The 21,074-nt window shown below is 45.7% G+C and overlaps 1 protein-coding gene across 1 annotated transcript in view; it reads right to left on the bottom strand.

The window, feature by feature from the left end:
* Positions 1 to 95: 95 nt before the first annotated feature.
* The window catches only part of LOC311505686 (cysteine-rich motor neuron 1 protein), a 30,995-nt gene continuing 10,016 nt past the window's right edge, over positions 96 to 21,074 (bottom strand). The window contains exons 4-15 of the mRNA XM_084569380.1: positions 18,606 to 18,848; positions 15,080 to 15,259; positions 12,607 to 12,810; positions 11,679 to 11,807; positions 11,293 to 11,446; positions 8,921 to 9,042; positions 7,568 to 7,786; positions 6,631 to 6,846; positions 5,374 to 5,595; positions 3,975 to 4,097; positions 3,410 to 3,588; positions 96 to 3,087 (exon numbers count right to left, since the gene is read on the bottom strand). Coding sequence (XP_084425506.1) covers positions 2,890 to 3,087; positions 3,410 to 3,588; positions 3,975 to 4,097; positions 5,374 to 5,595; positions 6,631 to 6,846; positions 7,568 to 7,786; positions 8,921 to 9,042; positions 11,293 to 11,446; positions 11,679 to 11,807; positions 12,607 to 12,810; positions 15,080 to 15,259; positions 18,606 to 18,848 — 2,189 coding nt within the window. The 3' untranslated portion in view covers positions 96 to 2,889. The remainder of the gene's footprint in view (positions 3,088 to 3,409; positions 3,589 to 3,974; positions 4,098 to 5,373; positions 5,596 to 6,630; positions 6,847 to 7,567; positions 7,787 to 8,920; positions 9,043 to 11,292; positions 11,447 to 11,678; positions 11,808 to 12,606; positions 12,811 to 15,079; positions 15,260 to 18,605; positions 18,849 to 21,074) is intronic.

The following is a 21,074-nucleotide window of genomic DNA, read 5'->3' on the forward strand; positions in this document are numbered from 1 at the left end:
GACAGCCATATTCAGCCTGAAGGTGCCAATGATTACCAATCCGAATATGACGTCTTACCTCATAAGCTACGCCTTTTTATTGATATTCATCAATTCTGTTAGTGCTCAGTTTGGAGCAGAAGCTCGGGGAGTTATGCAAATATCATGAGTGAAGCGGCACAGCTTTTGAAAGCTTTGTTTTCCAGCATTTGACGTTTTCATGGCCTGGGAAACTGACCCCACTGTTTTCTTTATTGATCCTTCCGGAGAAGCTTCATCACCTTGAAGTTTATGAGCAAGCTCTGCCGGACAAGTCAAAACAACAGCGCAGTCTGCACTCAGGATTATCCAGGTTTCCAGGTCTGGCCTGCATGTCTTTGTGTTTTCCGGTGTTTTATTAGCCCATTGGATAGTTGAGAGCTCTTACTCTTTGCTGGTACTCAGATCTTGGTAGCCCCCCACCACAACCACCACCACCACATGGAAACAACCCACCTCCACTAAACACATCTGCATGTGCTTCCAAGATAAGAAAGCAACTGTAGTAGGCAAGAGAAAATGATCTGATTTAAAAGAACTAGAACAAGACAAATTTCCATTTGGAGCCCAAGTCCAGGACCAGATGTGGAAACCACTAACCGATCCCATCTTGGACCTTAGATGACATTACTGCAGTTTCCTCCATCGCAGTTCAAGCATTATCACTTCGGGAATCTTTGGTTCACACATTTATTTTTCAAAATAAGTGTAAATGTTACAGTTCATCATCTAGGAAACATATTTACAAGATTTGCAACAGTGAAATAAATAAGGATGTATAGAATATAGCAGATAGGTACGGTAAATGGTCTACAATGTACAGCAGCTTTGGCTACTAAAAGTTCCTTTTCAAAAAAAAAAAATCTCAAACTATAGTTTAGTAATAATAAATAAAGCTATGTGAAAAAATAAATAAGGTACTCTTCTGTCCTACTCATTTAAACTACTTTTTTTTTTACACATAGAAGAACAAAGAATTGTGTAAGCTTTTACAGTCGCCTCTTCATTTTAAAGCACATAATCATGATTCCAACAGGTACAAACTAATGAGTTACTTAAACACTTCAATAGAAATTGGTCTCGAACCAATTTTGGCATCAAAATCGTCTTTGTATTGAGATACTGGCAATGGACTTAAAATCTCTGATCCAAAACCTCCAAATCCTTGTTTTTAATGCGTCTCAGATTCTGCCCTTTACCCGAACTGATCAGAGTCGTACGGAGGCTCTAGCTGCACCAGCGGGTTCACTTGAGTGGTTTAACATCTCTGTGTGCTTAATATGCCTATCAAATCCCCGATTAGGGCCTTTATCCCTCCAAGAATCCCGCAGGGTGATTTCTAAAACACTGGCTCCAAAGAAAAGTGCTACGTCTTTTAAACACGCTCTGATGTTGTAACGTGTACCATTCTCCACAGATGCAAGCTAGCTCCCCTTAAAACACATCACATAATACACTTGCATAGGAAGAGCTGGTGAGAGCCGTAACTGACCGACGCAATCTGTTAATCTTAATGACGGGTGAATAAATGACAGTTTTCTTGTATGGCTGGTAACGTTTTTTAAACAAAAACAAAATCTCAACAACGAGAATGTGTTAAGGCCATTGAGTTAAGGCTTAAAAAAAAAAAAAAAAAAAAAAAGATTACTACCTATTATCACTGGTATGTGTGAACAGTAGCTCCACACACACACACACACACACACGGATCTGTGAATGAAGTTATCAAGTGAGGCATGGTATCAAAGACATTCTTTATAGGCCCAGATGAGGCGTCTGGCACCGTTTAGTCTCCTCTGCTTTCAATAAAATGACATTCTACCTGGATGGACATCACTCCATTTCGTTTCTGAAGTGAAGGAATTACGACAGACTGAAAGAGCTAAAGTCGGATTAGGCGGAGGGGGGGAAAGATGACGGCTGCCGGCTACTGTGTTGTAGACACGTTTGTAGAAATGTGGTTTGTTCTCAGAGATTTTTGAATGGAATGACTCGGGTCATTTGAACTTTGAGAGAGAGAGAAAAAAGAAGCTATTATTTAGGAAGCATGTCCTTCCTGTTCTGGATGAGGGGAATGTTTAGACTGGCATTTCAAAATGGTTCAATCTGGCCCCACCGAGACACCCATAATAACAACAAGAGGTGGCCAAGAACAACACTACATCTAGTACAAATACTGTAGAAATATACAAAAACTAAGCTGGAAACCACACATTCTAAAGCAGGGGTTTGGGTCTGGGGGTCTATATAAAGCCTGTTCACTTGTTATGATTCGGCTGCAGAACCCCATTTGATCCAACTGGATTTACAGTTCCTTTGGGTTTCCTGCTGATGACTATGATTACATCCACTGCTGCACATAAAAAGGGGAAGCATCCTCTAGCCCCCCCGCCCCCTTTAAACTACAACCCAAACCCCCGTCCTAAAGTTTTTTACGCTCCTCTTATTGTCCCAAAGTTCCAGTTTCAAAAGAGGCAATAATAATAATAATAATAATCAGTAACATTACAGCGTTCACAGTCAAAGTCTGATTCTGACAGAAGCCTCTCCGACTTCCTCTGTTTTAAAGCAGAGCCCAGAGTGGCTGTTTCCTTTGTATGTCCACACCATCAATCCACCTCCCCGCATGTCACTCCACCCAAACGTCCAAATACAGAAGAATATGTATGGACACATAACGAAACAAACAGTGGTCACTTGCTTTGTCTCTCGCAGAGCATCCTCGGTTTTGCTGTCTCACAAAGAGAAGGGTGGGGAGAAGGCGGCAGCCAAAAGGTGTGTGTTCACTTTTCACGCTAGCCACCCTGGATACAGCAGGAGAGAGCGGGAGGTGGCGGACAGCTCTGATCTGCAGCGTGCGAGGGGCGCGTCTTAGCGCGGCGTCCAGTCGTTGCCCATGCTCAGCTTGGCCCTGGGGATGGTCATCTTGTCCATGCAGGGGGAGCCCATCTCTGGGGAGAAGTGGATGATGCCGCAGTCGTTGTTCTTCACATTCTGAAATTTGTTCTCCTTGGATGGCTCCATGTAGACCACCGAATTCTTGTTAACGTGCTTTTTTAGGATCACCGTCTGCAAGGGAAAGGGAAAAACAACAGAATTGAATCCATAATTTAGTTCATACCTCGTCTGCTGCTAATTTATTGTAGCTACGGTCTCATTTAATGACTGACGTGACCTTGTTCCAACTAAAAGTAACTGGCAACATGAAACTACATTAATCCTGCAGACGTGACAGCTTTAGCACCGGCTGAAGCAGGAACTGGAAGATCAAGGAGAAAGCCTCCCGACTTATCTACGCTTTTAACACCTACAGCTATCTATACGAGGCCGCCCGTGTAATTTAGCACCATTATAATAAGCTGCTTCATGTGATTTACAGATGACTCCTCACCTTCTTTGGCGCACTGTAGCAGGACATCTGCACCCACTTCTTTTTCTTGTTGATGAGCAGCGCCACGATGAGGAAGATGATGATGGCCAGGAGGAGGCCAGCCAGGATCCACGCGGCCGACTGGTAAATGAGGGCCATCTCGGTTTGGCTGGGATAGTTCTCACCCAAACCTGGCTCATCTGTGGGACACAGATATGGATTTTAGATCCCGCAGAGAGCCCGCTCATTACTGTGCAGGCACCAAATCTAAATTGAAAACAGCTCATTTGTTTGCTCAAGTGTTTGGAAGCTATCCAGTTGTTGACACTGAAAGATTAACGCTGGGTGTTGCGTTCATGTTTATCCAACGTCCATTGATCATTATCGCTTTAGCTCAGCATGGGTTCGTCCATTTTACTCATTAATCAAACCATTCCTAACACCCTTTGTTAGTATAAACACTCACATGGACTGGCAGGGAGAGACCTGGCAATGATGCCAAGTGTCTAAAATTCGGTTCCTGCTATACACTTTATTAAAGGGACTTGCGACTGGATGAGGAGGTGAAGATTTATTAAGCAGGTACCTGTGTAAGCAATGATGGGTGGTACAGTGACAGTGGTGATAAATACTGCACCCCCCACTGTGGTAGTGAGTGTCATCTTGGAGGCATTGGTAGACACCATCACTGGCACCGATGTCGTCACTTCTGTTGAGACGGAATAATATCCATAATAAATATGACTCGTGTTATGCGAAACATTCCAGGCACAAATATTTCCGACTGTGAGCTAGTGTATAAACTCGGGGGTGTCTCAGCGGATAGGCTGTGTTTACAGGATCTGTCCTCTTAACTTCCACTGCACCACTTTGTAAAGACATTGCGTGAAAAGCTCTGTTTTCCTCCTGGCAAATAACACAAACAAAAGGCCCCGGCGAAAAAACGGCCACATATCAGGGTGAACAATGAAAGCCTATGCGGAGGTTTTCCTCTTTAGGAAAAGCTGACATGGAACTTTACCTTCCTGTGCCATTGCAGAGAGAGTGTTGCGGGGCTGATCCAGCCGGGCACAGGAAACACGTGTGAATGTGCGGATGCTCGAGGAATGTTTTCGCTCTGTGTGTGTGTGTGTGTGTGTGTGTGTGTGTGTGTGTGTGTGTGTGTGTGTGTATGTGTCACACGGAATGTTTTGCAAGTGATCGTGTTTGCCCATGTAGCGCCAGAGTGGCTAGGTCTAATGAACAAACACGCATTCAGTCGGGACACCAGCATTCCCTCAGTTACTCCCTCTTTTTTTTTTTTTTTTTTTTTTTTTGACATTATGAATTATAACTTTGCCATCAACAGGCTGTGTCTTGTTCCTGTGGCTCCACATTAAGTGTTAACATGACATTTTACACAGATCAGGCATAACATTATGACATTATATCCTAGTATTGTGTATGTCTGGGGCTTCTGAGGGTGTCCCGTGGTGTCTGACAACAGAATGTTGTGAGTGGGGGCCCTTTTCTGTCCTATGGGTTGAGGAGAGGGGGCCTCTGTGGATCAGGCTTGTTCCAGTGCATCCCACAGATACTTGATCAGTTTGGGATCTAGTGAATTTGGAGGCCAGGTCAACACCTTGTGCTGTTCTTCAAGGTTTTTTGAGTTGTTCCTAAACAGTGTGCCTATGCCTCTTTGTGCCATCAAGGAGTGTCACTATAGGGTGGGGGTGCCTAGTCTGGTCTAGGTGGGCGGTACATGTCTAAGTAACATCCACATGAATGCCAGGTCCAAAAGTTTCCCAGCAGAACCTTGTATTGTCACAAGATGGTCAGTGTTATTCACTTCTCCTGTCAGTGGTTTTAATGTTGTGGCTGATCAGTGTAGAATGCAATATAAATCACAATTAATTTGTATTTTTTATTTTTTTTACTGAATCTAAAAGCTGAATCTAAAGACAACTTTGGCACCAGTACGTACTAAGAAGCACCTAGAAACTCACCGAGACAGTGTGGGCAGCACTGGCCTTTCCGTAAAACAGGTACCCTGCAGTTGGCCGCCGGGCAGCGCTGAGAGAAACACTGAATGGTGCCGTTGTTGCAGGTGCAGCTGGTGCAGGCGTTGGCCTTCCAGGAGTCTCCGCCCAGCAGCACGTCTCCATCGCTGGTTATGCAGTACTCCTGTTGGCTGTTGTTCACTGGCAACAAAGGGCTCAGCGTCTCATCTGCGGGTGTGCACAGGTGTAAACGGAGAATTTAAAAACAAGTCTAGCAAATTTCGCAGCACATGCCTCCCTGTGAGTGCTATAAACTACAGTGAGGCTCCTGCACTTAACCCTGCAGAGTAACATCTCAATCCACTCAAATTATTTGGTCTTTAGGGTTGCGTTCGAGATAAGTAGCTTTACTGTGTGTTTAACACAAGTGACTCCATATGGCAGATGTCATTTCATTCTCAGGCCTTATCTCTCCCTCTCATCAGACCCCTGCAGGCCTGACAGCCTCTACAGCCTTTTCATGACCAAAGACTTTGTTGGCATGTGCGCGCCGCACCACGCCACTGTACACATACATCATAGGGCCTGTCAGGGAGATGTGTATTATTCCCACATTCCTGGTGACCAGGCCCATACATATATCAAAGGCTGGCCTCTGACAATCTACTTTTGTGAAGGGGAGATGCAGCGATAAGGCGGAATTCTCAAGGAGCAGCTCCCAGGCGCAGTCATGCATTGCTGATTTGTGGGCCTCATGCTTGGGAGTGCTTGGGATATGTTGTTTAGAAGTGTATAAGAGAGATTGGAGTTTTTGGGTGCACTTATAAATAAAATATGTGTGCGGTTTTGCATCTGCCGAGATGTTTGTGTCGAAGTATATTCCCATAACCAGAGAAAAGAGCTCAAATACAGTGAAATTAATTACATTCTTGTCAGTCCAGCAGCTTTGAGAGAGAGAGAGTTAGAGGAACCTCCGGTGTTGGCCGCTGGGTAAAAGCAGTCCACATGTGCTTTTTCCTGCCTGGAGGATCTCTACAGAAACCCAACCGGTCTTGGCTGGTTTCTTTATGAGCCTGTGTGCCTGACATAAAACTGCCCGACAGAGCGTAACATGCAAGACCTTCTAAAACCACATGCTGATAGCACATCCAAAACAGCTTTACACTACTCTGCTTTCCACCCCGACTTGTGACGCCCCCCTCTGGAGTTATTAAGCCTTCTTTCTGAAGGCAGCCCTCCTTTTCGAATGCCTTTTTTCATTACCTGGGCATACGTGGCAACAGGTGTCCTTGTTCCTGATCGGTGTCTGGCAGAGAGCTGGGGGACACACTTCAGTGTCGCACAGGACGCGTCCCTTCCTGCAGGTGCAGCGCGTGCACTCGTCCAAGTTCCAGGTCTCCCCTTCCACGTAAAACTCTCCCCCAGGTGCTCTGCACACCACCATGTCCATGCCCTCTGGCTGACCACTGCCAGACTCATCTACAGCAGAAGAAGAGAGGAGAGGTAAAGAAACAATTGTTTTTGTCTTCTACATTCAAGTGTATATCCTGCCCTTAACAAACACTTCTGCACGACCAAGCGAAACAACAGTCTTCAGATTAAACAGAGTCGTAGGTTATTAGACCAATGGATGCTTGGGAGACCACTGTCCATTAAAAGGAAGCCTCGGGCAGTGTGGAGTGGCGTCCAAGTAGTTGTTTTGTTTTGTTTTTTTTAGTTGAAAACATCTTTCCGTCCAGCAGAGTAGCAGACATCTGTAAAGAGTTAGCCCGTTGTCCCCTGACTCCAAAATGTGCGTAGCTTCTTGAAAGTTGTAGACATTCTTTCACTCCTAAATATTTGAACAGCCAGCTGAGTCACTCCTCCATAAATATCCCTCATGAGTTGCAGGGTTGTGGATAAAAAAAAAAAAAAAAGGATGGGTGTGGACCAGTGCGCCTTCCATTTTTAGAGAAACAGATAGTGGCTGTGTGTTTGCAAGTCTAAACTCTGAGGTCTAAAGGTCTAAACCGAATTCACCATTCTTACACTTCTGGACTTTAAAGGATCATACCACTTAGTAAAACCTGTTTTCTTAGTTTGGACAGTTTGGTTTTATGATATGTATTTGTAATATCCGGGAAAAAATATATGACTGCTGCAAATAAGTCATGAAAGTGATCGCTGACAATGCAACCTTGTTTGAATTGACGAGACATACCTTCACAGGTTGGGCAACACTGGTCAGGCTTGACCACCGGATTAGGACAGCTTGGTACGGGGCAGGATATGAGCACACACATCTCCCGTCCGGAGTGGCAGTAGCAGTCACGACAGCCGTCATGCCAGCCGTCACCTTCCTCGTACCGCTGCCCATTGGAGGTGAGGCAGAAGCTGGGCGTCGGGGCTGGGACAGTGGTGCTCGGGACGTGACCACTTTCTATAGACACAAACGAGAAGGGTGCGGATATTATGGGGCTGCTAAGGAAAAACTGTGCAAAAATTCAAGAAACCTGAGAATTCACTGTGGATGTTTAATAATGTGGATTTAATGGTCCTAGGTCTAATTTCATTAAGATTCAAGTGAGAACTAAGATACGTTTTCATATATTGGTACAATCACCAGTCTATGTTTGACCTCCAGATGAAGGTGGACATATTTCCCATCATTTTTGTCAACACTGAGAGATACAGCGACCTTTTTAAGAAGCCAGGTTGCCAAGGTGACACAGCATGGCTTTCATCTGGAACAATGCCGAATGCAGCAGACTGTACAATGTTGCACAGTTTGGGCCAAAACTTTTTTTTTTTTTTAAAGTCAAAAAAGGGTTTTCTGTTTAAATATTTTAGCAGTCTACAGAGAGACTCATTGCAGACTTTCAAAATCAGGTAAACAGCAGCTTATTTGCAGTGGCTTTCTGTTTGTTCCTCTGTTTGTGGAGACCCAGGTGCGCTGATCGCCTCGCCATACAAAAAAAACATATATTTTAGGCTGAGGTATTTAAAACCAGCTAAATTGGTAAAATAAACACGTCACATAAAATGCGGCGGAGCGTAAAGTGTGGCTTCTGCACATTAGCTTTTAAACTCAACCGGGGTTGAGGGAATCTAATTAGAGTTACGCACACATCCCCAGGATGAAGATAAACACCAACAAGAACCAAAACAAGCACACACAGAAGTCTCATTAAAAGTGAAAGGTCAGAGGAAATCAAAGCTGCAGCTCAGGATCAGGACATTCTGGAGTGAGCTGCATCGCCCTCATTTCTCCTTTTATACTCCACCATTTATATAACTTACACCTCAGACCATGTGATGGAACCATATTCAAATATCTGATAAGATTTTCTGTAAAGTTCACCACTAGTTACGCAGCAATCAGTCTATGTAATAAAAAATTTTGGGATATTGCTCAGATCTGGATGGTTAAAGGGGCACTCCACCAAATTTGTGTAATACTACTGCTAATACTACCCGTAACTTGATGTTTGAAAGACATTTACCAGGTGAGTCTAGTCACTGAAACACATCTTCGACCATGATAAGCATCAGTTTCCTGCCAGAGCTCAGTTACCTTTACACATGCAGATGGAGCAGCCCTTCCTGTTCTGCCGATAGCCGTTGCTGCAGTGCTTGTCGCAGGTGAAGGGCGGACACTTGACGCAGCGACACATCTCACAGCCGTGCTTGTTCCTCCTGCGGGGTCACAAGCATACACATGAGGAGGCGCGCAAAGATTAAACCCGAATGCTAAAACCCGAGAGCCGGGGAGTAAACAACGCCCCTCCTGTGCAGCTCAAACAGTGTTTCAAATTGCTTCATGTGGAGGATTTTACCATGATCTGTGGATCAACGCTGTGTTGTGATACAGTGAAACCCGAGTCAAGAATGCTGAAGTTGAGAATAATCAACATCTGGACCTGCTTTCCCCTCTCTACATAAGCTGCCTTTGAAGAAGCGCAAATAAAAGGCCAACATGTGAGAGCCCTATGTTTTGCACTTCATACCAACCAAAGGCAATCTAAACCCAATTCAGATGCTTTCAATTCACCCCGTTGCCATCCTTATTATTGCAAAATCCTCTGGCAGACATATAAGAGCATCAGCGGGATCTAAGGCAGACAGTCAAAAACCGTCCCTCTGATGATCGATGAGACGATTTAGAAATTAGGACATCATTTTACTAGACTGACCAGGAAATAAGTTTCAAAATAAGTTTCAAAACATTAAAGGGATATCCTTGCACAGAGAGAGAGAGAGAGAGAAGCAGTAAAACGTGCGGAAGCTGCGCATGCTGGAAATAGACCAGTTGGATCCAATTATCTGCCTAATAAAACATGGATGAGCTACAGGTTGATAAATCGTCAAAGCCCAGATGAAAGAGTGACCTGTGTCTACACTTCTCTCATGCTCGACTCCCTCTCCATCCCTCCATGACTCATTCATTCTCACTCAGCCACTTCCTCTCCGTCTTTCCCTGCAGGTAACTGATGATTCCTGTTTTATGCAGTGGCCTCATTAAGCCTGGGTAATTACTCTATTAATCTTCATCTGCCAGGGTGACATAAATGAAGCAAGCGCTCGAACCCCCTGATGCGGTGCTGTGTCCCATAAAAAGGACACTCAGCAAACCGACGAGCCTATCTGTGCTGAAACAGCAATAACAGCTATTGAAACAACAACGTGAGGGGCTGGCCAGAGCCTTGCTGTACAAATACAGAGACATAGAGTGCTGCGGCCTTAGAGCAAGGCTTTGTTTAAAGATGGCGTGTGGAATTCCAAGCAGCGTTTTGGGCTCCAGGGGGATAGAGGGGCTTGGGGGAGACACTGCGGGGCCTCCTGACCTAGGACTGCTGCCTCGGCATAATTTCCAGTGTGCCGCAATTGTGATGGCCAGAAGAATGCCATTCATGACTTGTGTGGTCACAGTGATGATTTTGAGCTGCCGGGGACGGCAACCACACTGAAAACACTACTTCCACTGAACGGACTACTCGGAGAATGTCCATAATCTAGACAACAAAAGAGGTAGAACACATGGTAGAACAGTTTAGTTTACATTCACGCTGCTCTGGTGTCCAGCGCTGTCCCTTTTGGATATGTACGTTACAATACTCACAGGATGTCATCAGTACATCCAGTGCAAACACAGAGATCTTTTGTGTTTTGTTTCTCCGTGGTGGCTACATGCAGAGGTTCTGTGTGAGAAGACAGATTTGCATTGTGAGGCTGGCAAGCTCTTAGAGGATTTCAGACTTCTGAGGCTAGATCTGAACAGCCGCTTATGAAGGATAAAGCCGGGACTTCCTGCTCCTCTTTTCCCAACAGGATCCTCCTCATAGTCTCCTCTCCTTTTCTCTCCGCACATATTGGGTCCATCTTGATCTGTGGCTCCGGAGACCATGGTTCAGATATCAGAAGGATCCCAACTGTATACGTTTCCCGAAGGCCGCCTTTGTCCTGATGTGTTTTTGATCGTTGTTTTGAGACAGGATGATGATTTATGAAATGAGAGTGGTGCCTAGGGACCTAGCGTCCCGGCAGAGAGCGCTTCCAGATGTTTGATTGGGTTAAATGGGATTAGGAGGAGATGGGCTGCGGGTAGTGTGGACCTCACAGCAAATTACTCACGCACAAACACACACACACTAGATTTGAAAACCTGGGATTGGCCACCAAGGTAGGCCCTTTGATCTTGGATGCCAAACTACTTTTGCAATAGCCTGTTACTCTTCCTTCTGAACAGGCACTGGGATCTGGGCATCATTTGATAATATTAAACATTGTACTTGTTATTTTCCCAAGAGGAAGCAGCTGGAGTAAAATTGCTTCATTAACAGAATTTATGAAAACTAAACCTAGGAGTAGAAAGACTTCCATAAAGAAACTGATTACGAACTACTTAGGTTTTTCTTTCTTTCATGTGAGCTCAATGTGAGTACTTACACGTATCCATAGGGGCAGGTCTTAGTGCAGGTCAAAGGTCGGCACTTGGGCGTAGGGACACTGCACTCACACACCTCACAGCCAAAATCGTCCCTCTCGTATCCCATTGGACATTGCAGAGAACAGTATTTTCTGAGGTCGGGACAGGAGTCATCTGCAAGAGTTAAGGCGAGAGGTCCTGTGATCGCGGGCGCAACAATTCATCAAAGACGTGAGTTGCTATGGGGACGCAAACAGTGACATTCCTGCAACGGACAACTTTGTAAACACAGAAATACGCTGCGATGGATACCAACATGTCTACACTGCTGTCAAAACAACATTGGCATTAGCAAACTGCTTTTTAACCCTTTAGGTTCAACATAAAGAGAGGAAAGTGGACTTACTCTTGAGACACTGGCAGAGAAGACATCCATTTTGGTCTTGCTGGAAGCCATACGGACAGTCGTTCACTGACAAAGAGCAGTTTTCCAGTGGAGGACACAGCATGGGGCTGACTGTTTCATAAGAAGGCTCTGGGGAGAGAGGATGGAGGGTGAGAATCTTGCGCTGTTATGAATTAATTTCTGTTTTTGATATATACGTGTGCTCCAAGCCCCAAAGGTGCAATACTTTATCTATGCTTTTTGTGCCAACTGTAATAGCTACCTATTTACCCCGCTCTACTTATAAACAGTAATTACAGGTAAATGTAGAGCAATTACACCAGGGTGGGTCGCACTGTAAGGGGGATTATGCCTCTCCGTCTTATTGTGCGGAACTGTCTCCCATTAATTCGTCGAATGTGTCTGAGGAGCATGTTGCTCCAGGACTACCAGCGAAATGAGAGACTGTCACCTGGACCGAAGTCAGACTCAAGCAGCGCAAGAACCCTCTTGAACTCGGGCCAGCTTTGTTGTGAAGCCGCAATAAATGAGGATGGAGCACATAAACACACATGCATGCGCCATCGCTGCGCCCGTCAAACGCCCGTTGCCACGTTCAGCAGGAGGAGAGGCCCAACGAGCTGTAACTAATTACACTTGAAAAAAGAAAAAAGGATCCACTTCAATTATGCAGCCTTCTGCGTTAAAAGCATGCTGTAGCCTCACACACAGGTGGGTCTCATTTTGGCGGGCAGGGGTAATAAAGGAACACAAAGGACCCTGCAGCTCGAAGAATGCTCCGTGGCCTCCCCTTTAATGAGCCCATGCCGACATGGCCTCTGTAGCAGAGCTGCAGAACCGCAGGAGCCTCCCACATATGTGGTATGTGGGCTAACGTGTATAAGTTATACATTAGACTTAATACGTATAAAAGACAATGTTTTTATACCTTCACAGAATGGACAGCACTCTCCAGGGATCTTCACAGGGTTTTGGCAGCTCTGCTTGCAGGCCATGGCCGTGCAGTGCGGCTCTCCATCCACACACTGGCAGAAGGTGCAGTCGTCCTCTTTCCACTGCTCCTCGTGGGCACGCAGCTTATTGTTCACCCAGCAACTAGCCTTGGTGCTGTCCATCGACAGTAACTCCACATCTGAGATGAAAGAAACAGCAATGGACATTGTGGGCTTAGGAATCATGTGAGAGAGGAGGCGACTCCTTGGTCAGCTGAGTTAAATGTATAGTTTGCTTTGGCTACCATGAATGAAACTTATTGAATTAAATTGAAAGCTAGAGTCCTCTGTGTCTCACACTACATCCTCTACTGGGATCGAATTAACAGGAGGCAGAGTGAGAGCAGAGCAGTAGGAAGCAAGATACTCCACGAGGGAGCTAACAAGATAGGAAACAGGCCCTTGACCAAGAGCTGTGGAGAAAAAGACTGCTGAATCTTAGATGACTTATGTATTAATAAGCAGTGAGAGGCCCCTGGTTTCGTGACAACATGCATGGGGCTTAGAGTAAAAAAATACAGATGAAGCTTGGGGTATCACTGCGTCGTCCACAGAGATATATGGTAACTGGAAACACAGAAGGGCTTATGACATTCAGCGGCTGGCCCCCTCAGTGTCCGCTCATTTCTCGGGTAAAAGCTTGAACTCGTCAATGTGAGTTTCAGCTGTGACCTGTGAGGCCAAAGGTTAGGCCAGCATATTATACCATAAATTTCACTCAAAAGCAAAGACAGCACTTTCGAATTGTTTCAGATCTGTAGCCATTAGCCTTAAATAGGAGCCATAAAGTTTGGAAGAGTTTAAAAGCCAATCAGTGAAGCCATTCTGCTCAGCTTGACGTGATGCATGATGCCTGCAACCAGCTCTCCGAACCCTTTTCCCCCCATTTACTATAAACAGTTTAAATAGTTTTTGAGGCAGGTTAGAAGGTGGACTCAGCATTTTCTCTCTGCATCGGTGTGAAACAAAGGGGTGTACATATTTCTGTGTGTTTACGTGTTTGGCACAGCTTACTCAATGAGTTCGAGTGAGAGGAAGGTTGCTGTGTGCTGTCCTGTCTGATCCCAGCTGAGTGTTGGCTATGGAGGTTCCGTCCATCTGGCTGCGATTAACCTGGACGGGACCTATTTTTCTTTCTCACTGCGTACACCTCACGTATGTTGTACAGTGAATGCTATAATGAAACTGTGTCCATTTAATTAAACCTGCATTGCCTTGTTTTTATCCTACATTTCAGTTTAGCAGACGTTAGCATCCACACGTCCAGCAGACACACAGCAACATCAGGATTTATTTGCAGTTCTGTTTCTGTCCGCCTGACAACGTTCCATGTTCAGTTTCTATTTAGTTTTGGTTACACCAAATACGGGAACAACATTTCTTCAGCTGCTAAATGCTCCGCTGTCATCACTAACCAGTTCCAAACTTGCGTGTCAAATGTTTGATGCTGGGCAGGCAGCATTCAAAGCCTGTTTGTCCTTAGAGTAAAACCAAAAAACATGAGCTGAAAGAGGCTAAAGTGCTCTGTAGAGCAAAGAGGAACTTCAGAATCTGGTGATAATTATCTGCGGGTTAATTATGACAAGTTACCTCTTTAAAATGGTAGCATTAATAGAGGAAGGCTGCTGATTAAGTACAACTTTGAGTATAATCACAACCAGGTAAGTTTTATTACATCTCTTAATCCATATTAAGTATTGCATCCAATGTTCTCCATGGTGAGTCATGCAGTAAGGAAGAACAGCTTTCCATAAGCAAAAGATGAAAGCATTCCATACCATCTCTGACGGCACATTACAGGTGCACCTCCAACACTGACCTAACATGATCTCCTCTGCACTCCCGCCCTTTATCCCATCCCCTCCCTCATGCATCTGATCAACTGCAGCCACGCAGGCAGAGGCCAAAGCTGGCTACCGTCTCCAACAACTTCTGGCAGACTGTAATGTGGTGGCCATATGCGTTGCAAGCCTTTTTTTTTTAAGAAACAATCCTGAATGCACACATCAGAGGTCAGTACCTGGTTTTGAGCACATGTGCTTGTGCAAGTGCACCACCCCCATTACGCAAAAATCCAGATCTTACAAAGTAATGGTGTACACACTAGAAGAAGGTTTTTATGTTCACCTCAAGGGAAATGAATCCCTGCCTGATTCTCTAGTGCACCTATTATATGCCAGCTGTGGAAGCTGGTTATGTGAGGAAGCCATTAAGGTAGGAACACTACTAGGTAGGATCAGGCAACACAGTTTTTGATGTCACCTTCATCTCTGCTGCACCAACTTTCCAGTCCTTCTCACCTATGCAACATCTACATTCATGACCTTAACCTCAAAAACACCAGTGCAACTCTATTAGATGGTGAACTAAGTTGCCCTATTTTAAGAAAATAATAAGGTAAACGTGTACCTATGCAGACAGGGCAGCACTCGCCCTCAGGAATGTAGAAGTTTTCACAGTCCAGCTCTGCACACTCTGCCTTGGAGCAGAAGGAGATTCCTCCCCGGCACTGACACAGCCAGCAGGGGTCCATGCGGTACACCTCTCCCTCGGTGAACTCCTTCCCATTGTGGACACACTTGGGAGAGACTAAGGAGAAGAACAAGGGGAAGAAGAATCGTACAGACATTGTCAATTTTAAACAGAACTCAGTGCAGGGATGGCAATGCTTAAGATACTCTGCGGTCGAAAAACGACTGTTCTGTCGTGTGTCCTCCACATTTGGATAAGATTAACACCAGAATACCCTCATCGTGACTGCTTGAGGGAAAAATGCACGTCTTTATTGGAAATGTCAAGCTTGATCAGGGGGAGGCTATCAAAACTGTACACAGTCAATAACAATCTCATAAACATCTGTTCGTTGTCTATTATTGATGGAAATGTCTATCTCAACCAAAGGCTGCCGGCGTAGACTCTGACGTTAGGTCTGTGGGATGGAAATGGCAGACAATGAAGTGAGGTCCGTGAGGAGGAATTTCACAGGGATCCATCAAGTCTTGAAAAGACTCTGGACTCTTGCAGAGCAGAATGAAAGGAAACAGTAGTGGGTCCGAGGCTTTGGCAGAATCTGGGCTCCGTGTGCTGGTGGCAGGTGGAGTGAATCAATGCTCCGGCCTGTCTTTCCATAAAGCATCAAAGCTTATAGAGGCTCTTTTAGCTGCCTTCCCTCTAACTAGGAAATAAAGTGAGGTTAGTTACGGCACTGTCGGAAAACCAAGATCTGATCTTGTGCACAGACAACAAGCCTGGTAAAGCCAGAATACGTACAGGAAAAATATTGCACGCTATCTTCTTGATCTAACTTTGTGCATGAATGTGTGTGCATGTGTGTGTAAACGAGGAAAACAAGAGGAGAAAAGGCTGACAAATCACTTTCTATAAAATCAAGGAAATGTGATCAGTCATTCTAATTTGATCATGGTAGTTTTGTGGTCAAAAGAATGGGATGATTACAGCGTGACATCCCAGTGGTAATACCAGATTACACATTCAAATGTACCACAGTGGTACGGGTGACTCAACATTATAACATCTTAACTAACCACACACTAACTTTGGATCAAACACTCTCCAAGTGAGATAATGTGGTTATGTAAGAGAGCCTCCAGACTCATGTAGGAGTAGCTACACTAGTCGGGCCAGCAAAGCTATTACACAGATGCAAGCAGATGTCGGGGCAGCGGTTTCTAGAAATGCAAGCGGGGGTCACGGCGGCATCTGCACGCCATACCTTTCGAGAGCAGACTCAAAGCGTCTGCGCCGGTGACCCCATGCCTCCCGACAACCAGGACTGCACTCTAACACAAAGCAGGTGCGTCGGCCGAGTTGAAAGCGGAGCGAGGATTTGTCGAGCTTTTACTCGCGTCCCTGACAGTTTTCTGGCTCTCCCTATCTCGCTCCGTGTTCCTGCCGCCCCGCTTTGCGTGCAGCAAAACCAAGCAGAGAAAATGCAATAAGCACTTCAGCTGGCCGATATCAAAAGGCGAGGCAGTGGGTTTTTAACGCTCACAGAAGCAATAGGAAGTCACATGAGGGGATGCGCACATGTGATTTCCGCAGTGTTTGCTAATGGTAATCCCTAAAACAACTTGCGGCACAGAGTCTAAATTCCAGTCATGCTTCGTGATGTTCCGTCTTCTCTAAATTGAGGTGAGGATTGGATGTGGAGATGGATGAACCATAAAATGCTGACCCCAGGCCTGTCTAAATCATTCATAATGGACTGTCATTCTGGTGCTTCTTGTGGTTTGCAGGAAAATAAAGCAAGATAGAAATGTGGCTTTCCCCAGAGGCAAATAACGATTGGATTAATTAAAATCAACTTTCCAGTGATCGATTTAGAAACGAGCAGTGTAGAAATATAAGCTTAACTCATGTCACTAATACAACCACGTATCAACTTCTGAGGACATGGCTGTGTGTTTATAACAACGTCAAGCTGGGCTCCCCAAGAACCATTAGTGCAGTGATCTCAGTCTTATTGCTTAACACCGTCATAAATCTCAACAGAACATGTGCAGTTCGCAACTTTCCCCGCATCCACGACTGACTACGGGGGACATGTGGAGAATATGTGCCAAGCGCTGATGAACAGCAGACCGCAGCTAAACAGGATGAAACTGATCATCTGAAACATCAGATGACATCAGGTCGGGATACTGCAGCCAGGTCTGCTCTGCCACACAGATAAAGCAGCTCTTCGGCCAAATGTGGAGCAGAGTGGAGGCCAAAACACACAGGTGGAGCTTATTGTCACTGCACACACACACACACACACACTGACCCTGACTAAATATCAGTCCCTAGCCAAGTGGGCAATGGAAACAAGTTAATCAGTCCAAGCCTCACAAAGAGAGACAATGTAGGGGCGTGTCAAAATGTGTTCCATTAGAAGGTATGCAATTTGAAAGCAAGTTTAGAAGATGCTGTATTTGTTGCCAGCGCTTTGGAGGCCTCTGCAAGACTGGGGATGGGGGTTTTTTACCAGGGCGCCCAGTGCGTGTCCTTGTCCATGTTCCTGTCTGTGGAGCTCTCTGACACGGCATGCAGTCATGCAGGTCTAACGGACAGTAGAGGAGCACAAAAGGCATCAAGCCCCAGGCCCAAAGAACAGCAGACACTTGTTATCAAAACACTGATCCCATGGCCCCCGCGGCTGCCATTCAGCCCCCGCCGGCCTGCCGGACTCGATTACCCTCCCCACTGGCAGACTGGAGCACATAAAAAGCATTCCCATCAATGAACTGTTGAACCTTTTCCCTTTGGACGTGTGACCAGACAGGAACCCTTTGACACTGCACTTCTGTTGAGCAAATTTGTAGCCTAAGCACTTTTCTGGTCACTGGGCTTGTTAAGTCCATTAATTCCGGGACACGGCACTCATTTATACATGTGGAAGGGCCAGAATGGGAATTTGTTCTGTTGGTAAAACAGCGAATATTTTTTGGGAGCGCAGAGTAAACAGAGCAGTACCACAGGTCCCCTCCTTGCCCCTTCCTGACTCTCCTTCAACACAGCGAAAGAGGCAAACTGAAATCTCTGTTTTCTCTTGCTTCTTTTTCCCTGCATCCCTTTTTGAGCAGGTGAGAGAATTGAGCATGACCATATTTCAGATCAGCCATCAGCTTTAAACGACCCGTTATAATTAGCATCCCTTTAGGCATTAGAAGTATGTGTGGGTGCAACCCTGGAAAAATGTCTTTGAACCATGGTCCTCAACACTGGGAGGCATTGGCCCAGCCTGATAAACGGCACAACAGTAATTATCCCATCAGCAACTTTCCTTTTTCCTGTGGACATTTGGTCAGCAGGGAGAAATGCCTTACTCTGTGGAAAATAATTGCCCTCCTCAGAAATGATAAATCTCACACCAGCTGTGCAATTGCTACTCCTAGTGGGAGGGCGATCAAAGTGTGTAGTTCGGCGCAATCACCTTTCTGGCACTCAAAGACATCACAGCAGTCTCCTGGCTGACCGCTGGCCTGGCTAAGTGCAACGGGGTGCTGTCCGCTCGGGCACTGAGGCTTGCGGCAGGCACGGAAGTCGCAAGTGCACTGGGGTGGTATGGAGGGGCAGCAACCAGCAGGGGGCGTGTAGCTCTTGGTCAGGACTGAACCCTTGGGGCAAGAGGACACCTGAAGAGAAGGACATTTCACCCCCGCACACCTCAGCTCCTCTGTAAAATAAAACATAAAGAAACAGACATGAATGCATGTTCACATTAAAATACAGGGTCACATAGACAGAGCTTTGTGCATCACCACCTCTGACTGCTCTCTTACAGTACCAACACTGTTCTCTTGGAGGAAGGAGTGGGTTTTCTGTGCTTGCATGTACGTTTGTGTATGTTTGTGCATGTGCGTGCGAGCGCTGCTTGCTTGTAGTGTCAACTAGAGCCACTTCAGAACTGTGCCACTCATGTTACGAGCTAAAGGCTGAGCTGACACAGTTACCCAACACAAACTCTGTGCACAGTCATCAGATCCCCACTTGAGCCCGTGACAGCTTTACGGCATCTTGTCAGAGAAGTGAGAGCGCCGCTCTCTCGGCACGACAAGGCTCTCTGCATAACCTGTCTACGGGCCTCCGATCCCACCCGGCCTGACTCGGCTGGCTCACAATCCAAACAGCCCCTAAAACCACTCATTAATAGCAGCCAACCTTCAACAGAGCTTTTCTTTTCTCGCCAGTTTAGAGTCTCTCCTTCACTTAGCATACCAGGTTCAATTTGTCTATTCAACTGCAAGAGCCAGCATAATACCTCAGATACCCCTTGTTAGGGGGGAATAGAGGTGCAGGGGTACTGGTAATCTGGGCAAGGGGCTCAGTATGTACTTTGGAGCCTGTTCAGGAAAAGAAAAGTGGAGCGCCCCTCTTTGCAGATATTGTGTGGGAACAGTAGCTACCTTACAAAGATCGGATTACTCAAACTAAAGGGGACGTGTTTATTTTGGTTCGCGGTGTCACTGTAATGAATACACGGCAGGCAGAAGAGAGTTAGTGGGAAGCAGACTCACGTCCTGTCCTGTGATTGTCAATCACCAAGTCATTTCCCAGTTTCCCTGATGAAAGTGCAGCAGACACGCACTCTGCAGCACGTTAACAGGAAAGTCACGAAGAGTGAAAAGGCAGCAGTGCAGGGATTATGGATGGGAATGAGGAAAATCTGGTAATTGCACATCGCGCTTAAATCACCCTTTAAACGAGAAAATGTGTTAACAAATGACTGCTTTACAAGAAAGCTAAATTATGATTTAGTTATGAGAAATACTTGACAATCTTCGCATACATCTGGTTTTTGAGGAGAGGGAAAGATACATGCTGAGGTTGCGTAACAGCGCTTTGGGGTTTTGGTAATGTTTCCAGAGGCTGAGTTTTGTTGATGGCCTTCCCAGACTGGCGCTGGCTCCATGGCGCAACACAAGTCTCTCGGAGGATGTGTCTCATCCCTGACATTTGAGGACCGGTAAATGGATCCCTTTTTTTGCCACCAGATGGGGAAACTGAACTTGTGAGCCGTCCAGGGTCCAGACCTCTTAATGCCCTAATAGTGGTTCTGCTCTGAATGTCCCGAACCCCCAAATTAATCATACTGTATATTCGCAATAACTTTGGTTTGAAAATATGAATTCTCTGGTTTGACCTGGTGCTGACATTGCGGTTGAGAAGCCGTTTGATGTCTGCCTAACCTAGAACAAACATGGAGGACTGTGGCTGCTGTATTTTGGTGGGCGGGGGTTAAATAACCGACAGATGAAATTGAGGATAAGGGAAACATTGAATTTTTCTGGCTCCAGATAAATACAGCAGGAGTGTGAGGTATCTGTACTGTACTGTTTACTCAAGCAACCTGGGAACAGTGAGGGCCGCCACAAAGCTCTCATTGATAAACTTTGTAGCTGAATAGTGTCATAGAAAATGAAGGAAACCCCCTAAATTAAGGGAGGCTGCAACCCTTTAACGGTTTTTGGCCTAATTCCTGTGCTGGAGTTAAATAAACCTCAGTTGGACGTGCCGATTGGCAAATGTTTTACTTCCAATAAAGTCTAACGCAGTCTGCTGCTGCTCAGCTGAAGACGGGTTTTGCATATGAAAACCTCAAGCTTCTTAAAAGCCACAGAAGAAAATAGCCTGGGACAATCTTGCACAAGGTTCCGCACTGAAAAACACTTTCTGTGTATTGTATGCAGCCCAGAGAAGGCTGATTACGCTTTCAGTTGTGATAATGGCTGGGGTTAGAGTGCGCTGGGAAAAGCAGCTGGCAGACACACCATTGTCATTCAAATGAATGGAATTGTATCCATCCGTGGAAATGGTCCAACCCTTGCAGGTCCAATTAATATAATTTTTCTGCTGGCACAATTACAGGCACAATAGGCAGACGGAGAGGATGGGAAAAGTC

The sequence above is a fragment of the Chelon labrosus genome (genome assembly GCF_963514085.1).
Source record: "Chelon labrosus genome assembly, chromosome: 20".
NCBI classification, from domain to species: Eukaryota; Metazoa; Chordata; class Actinopteri; order Mugiliformes; family Mugilidae; genus Chelon; species Chelon labrosus.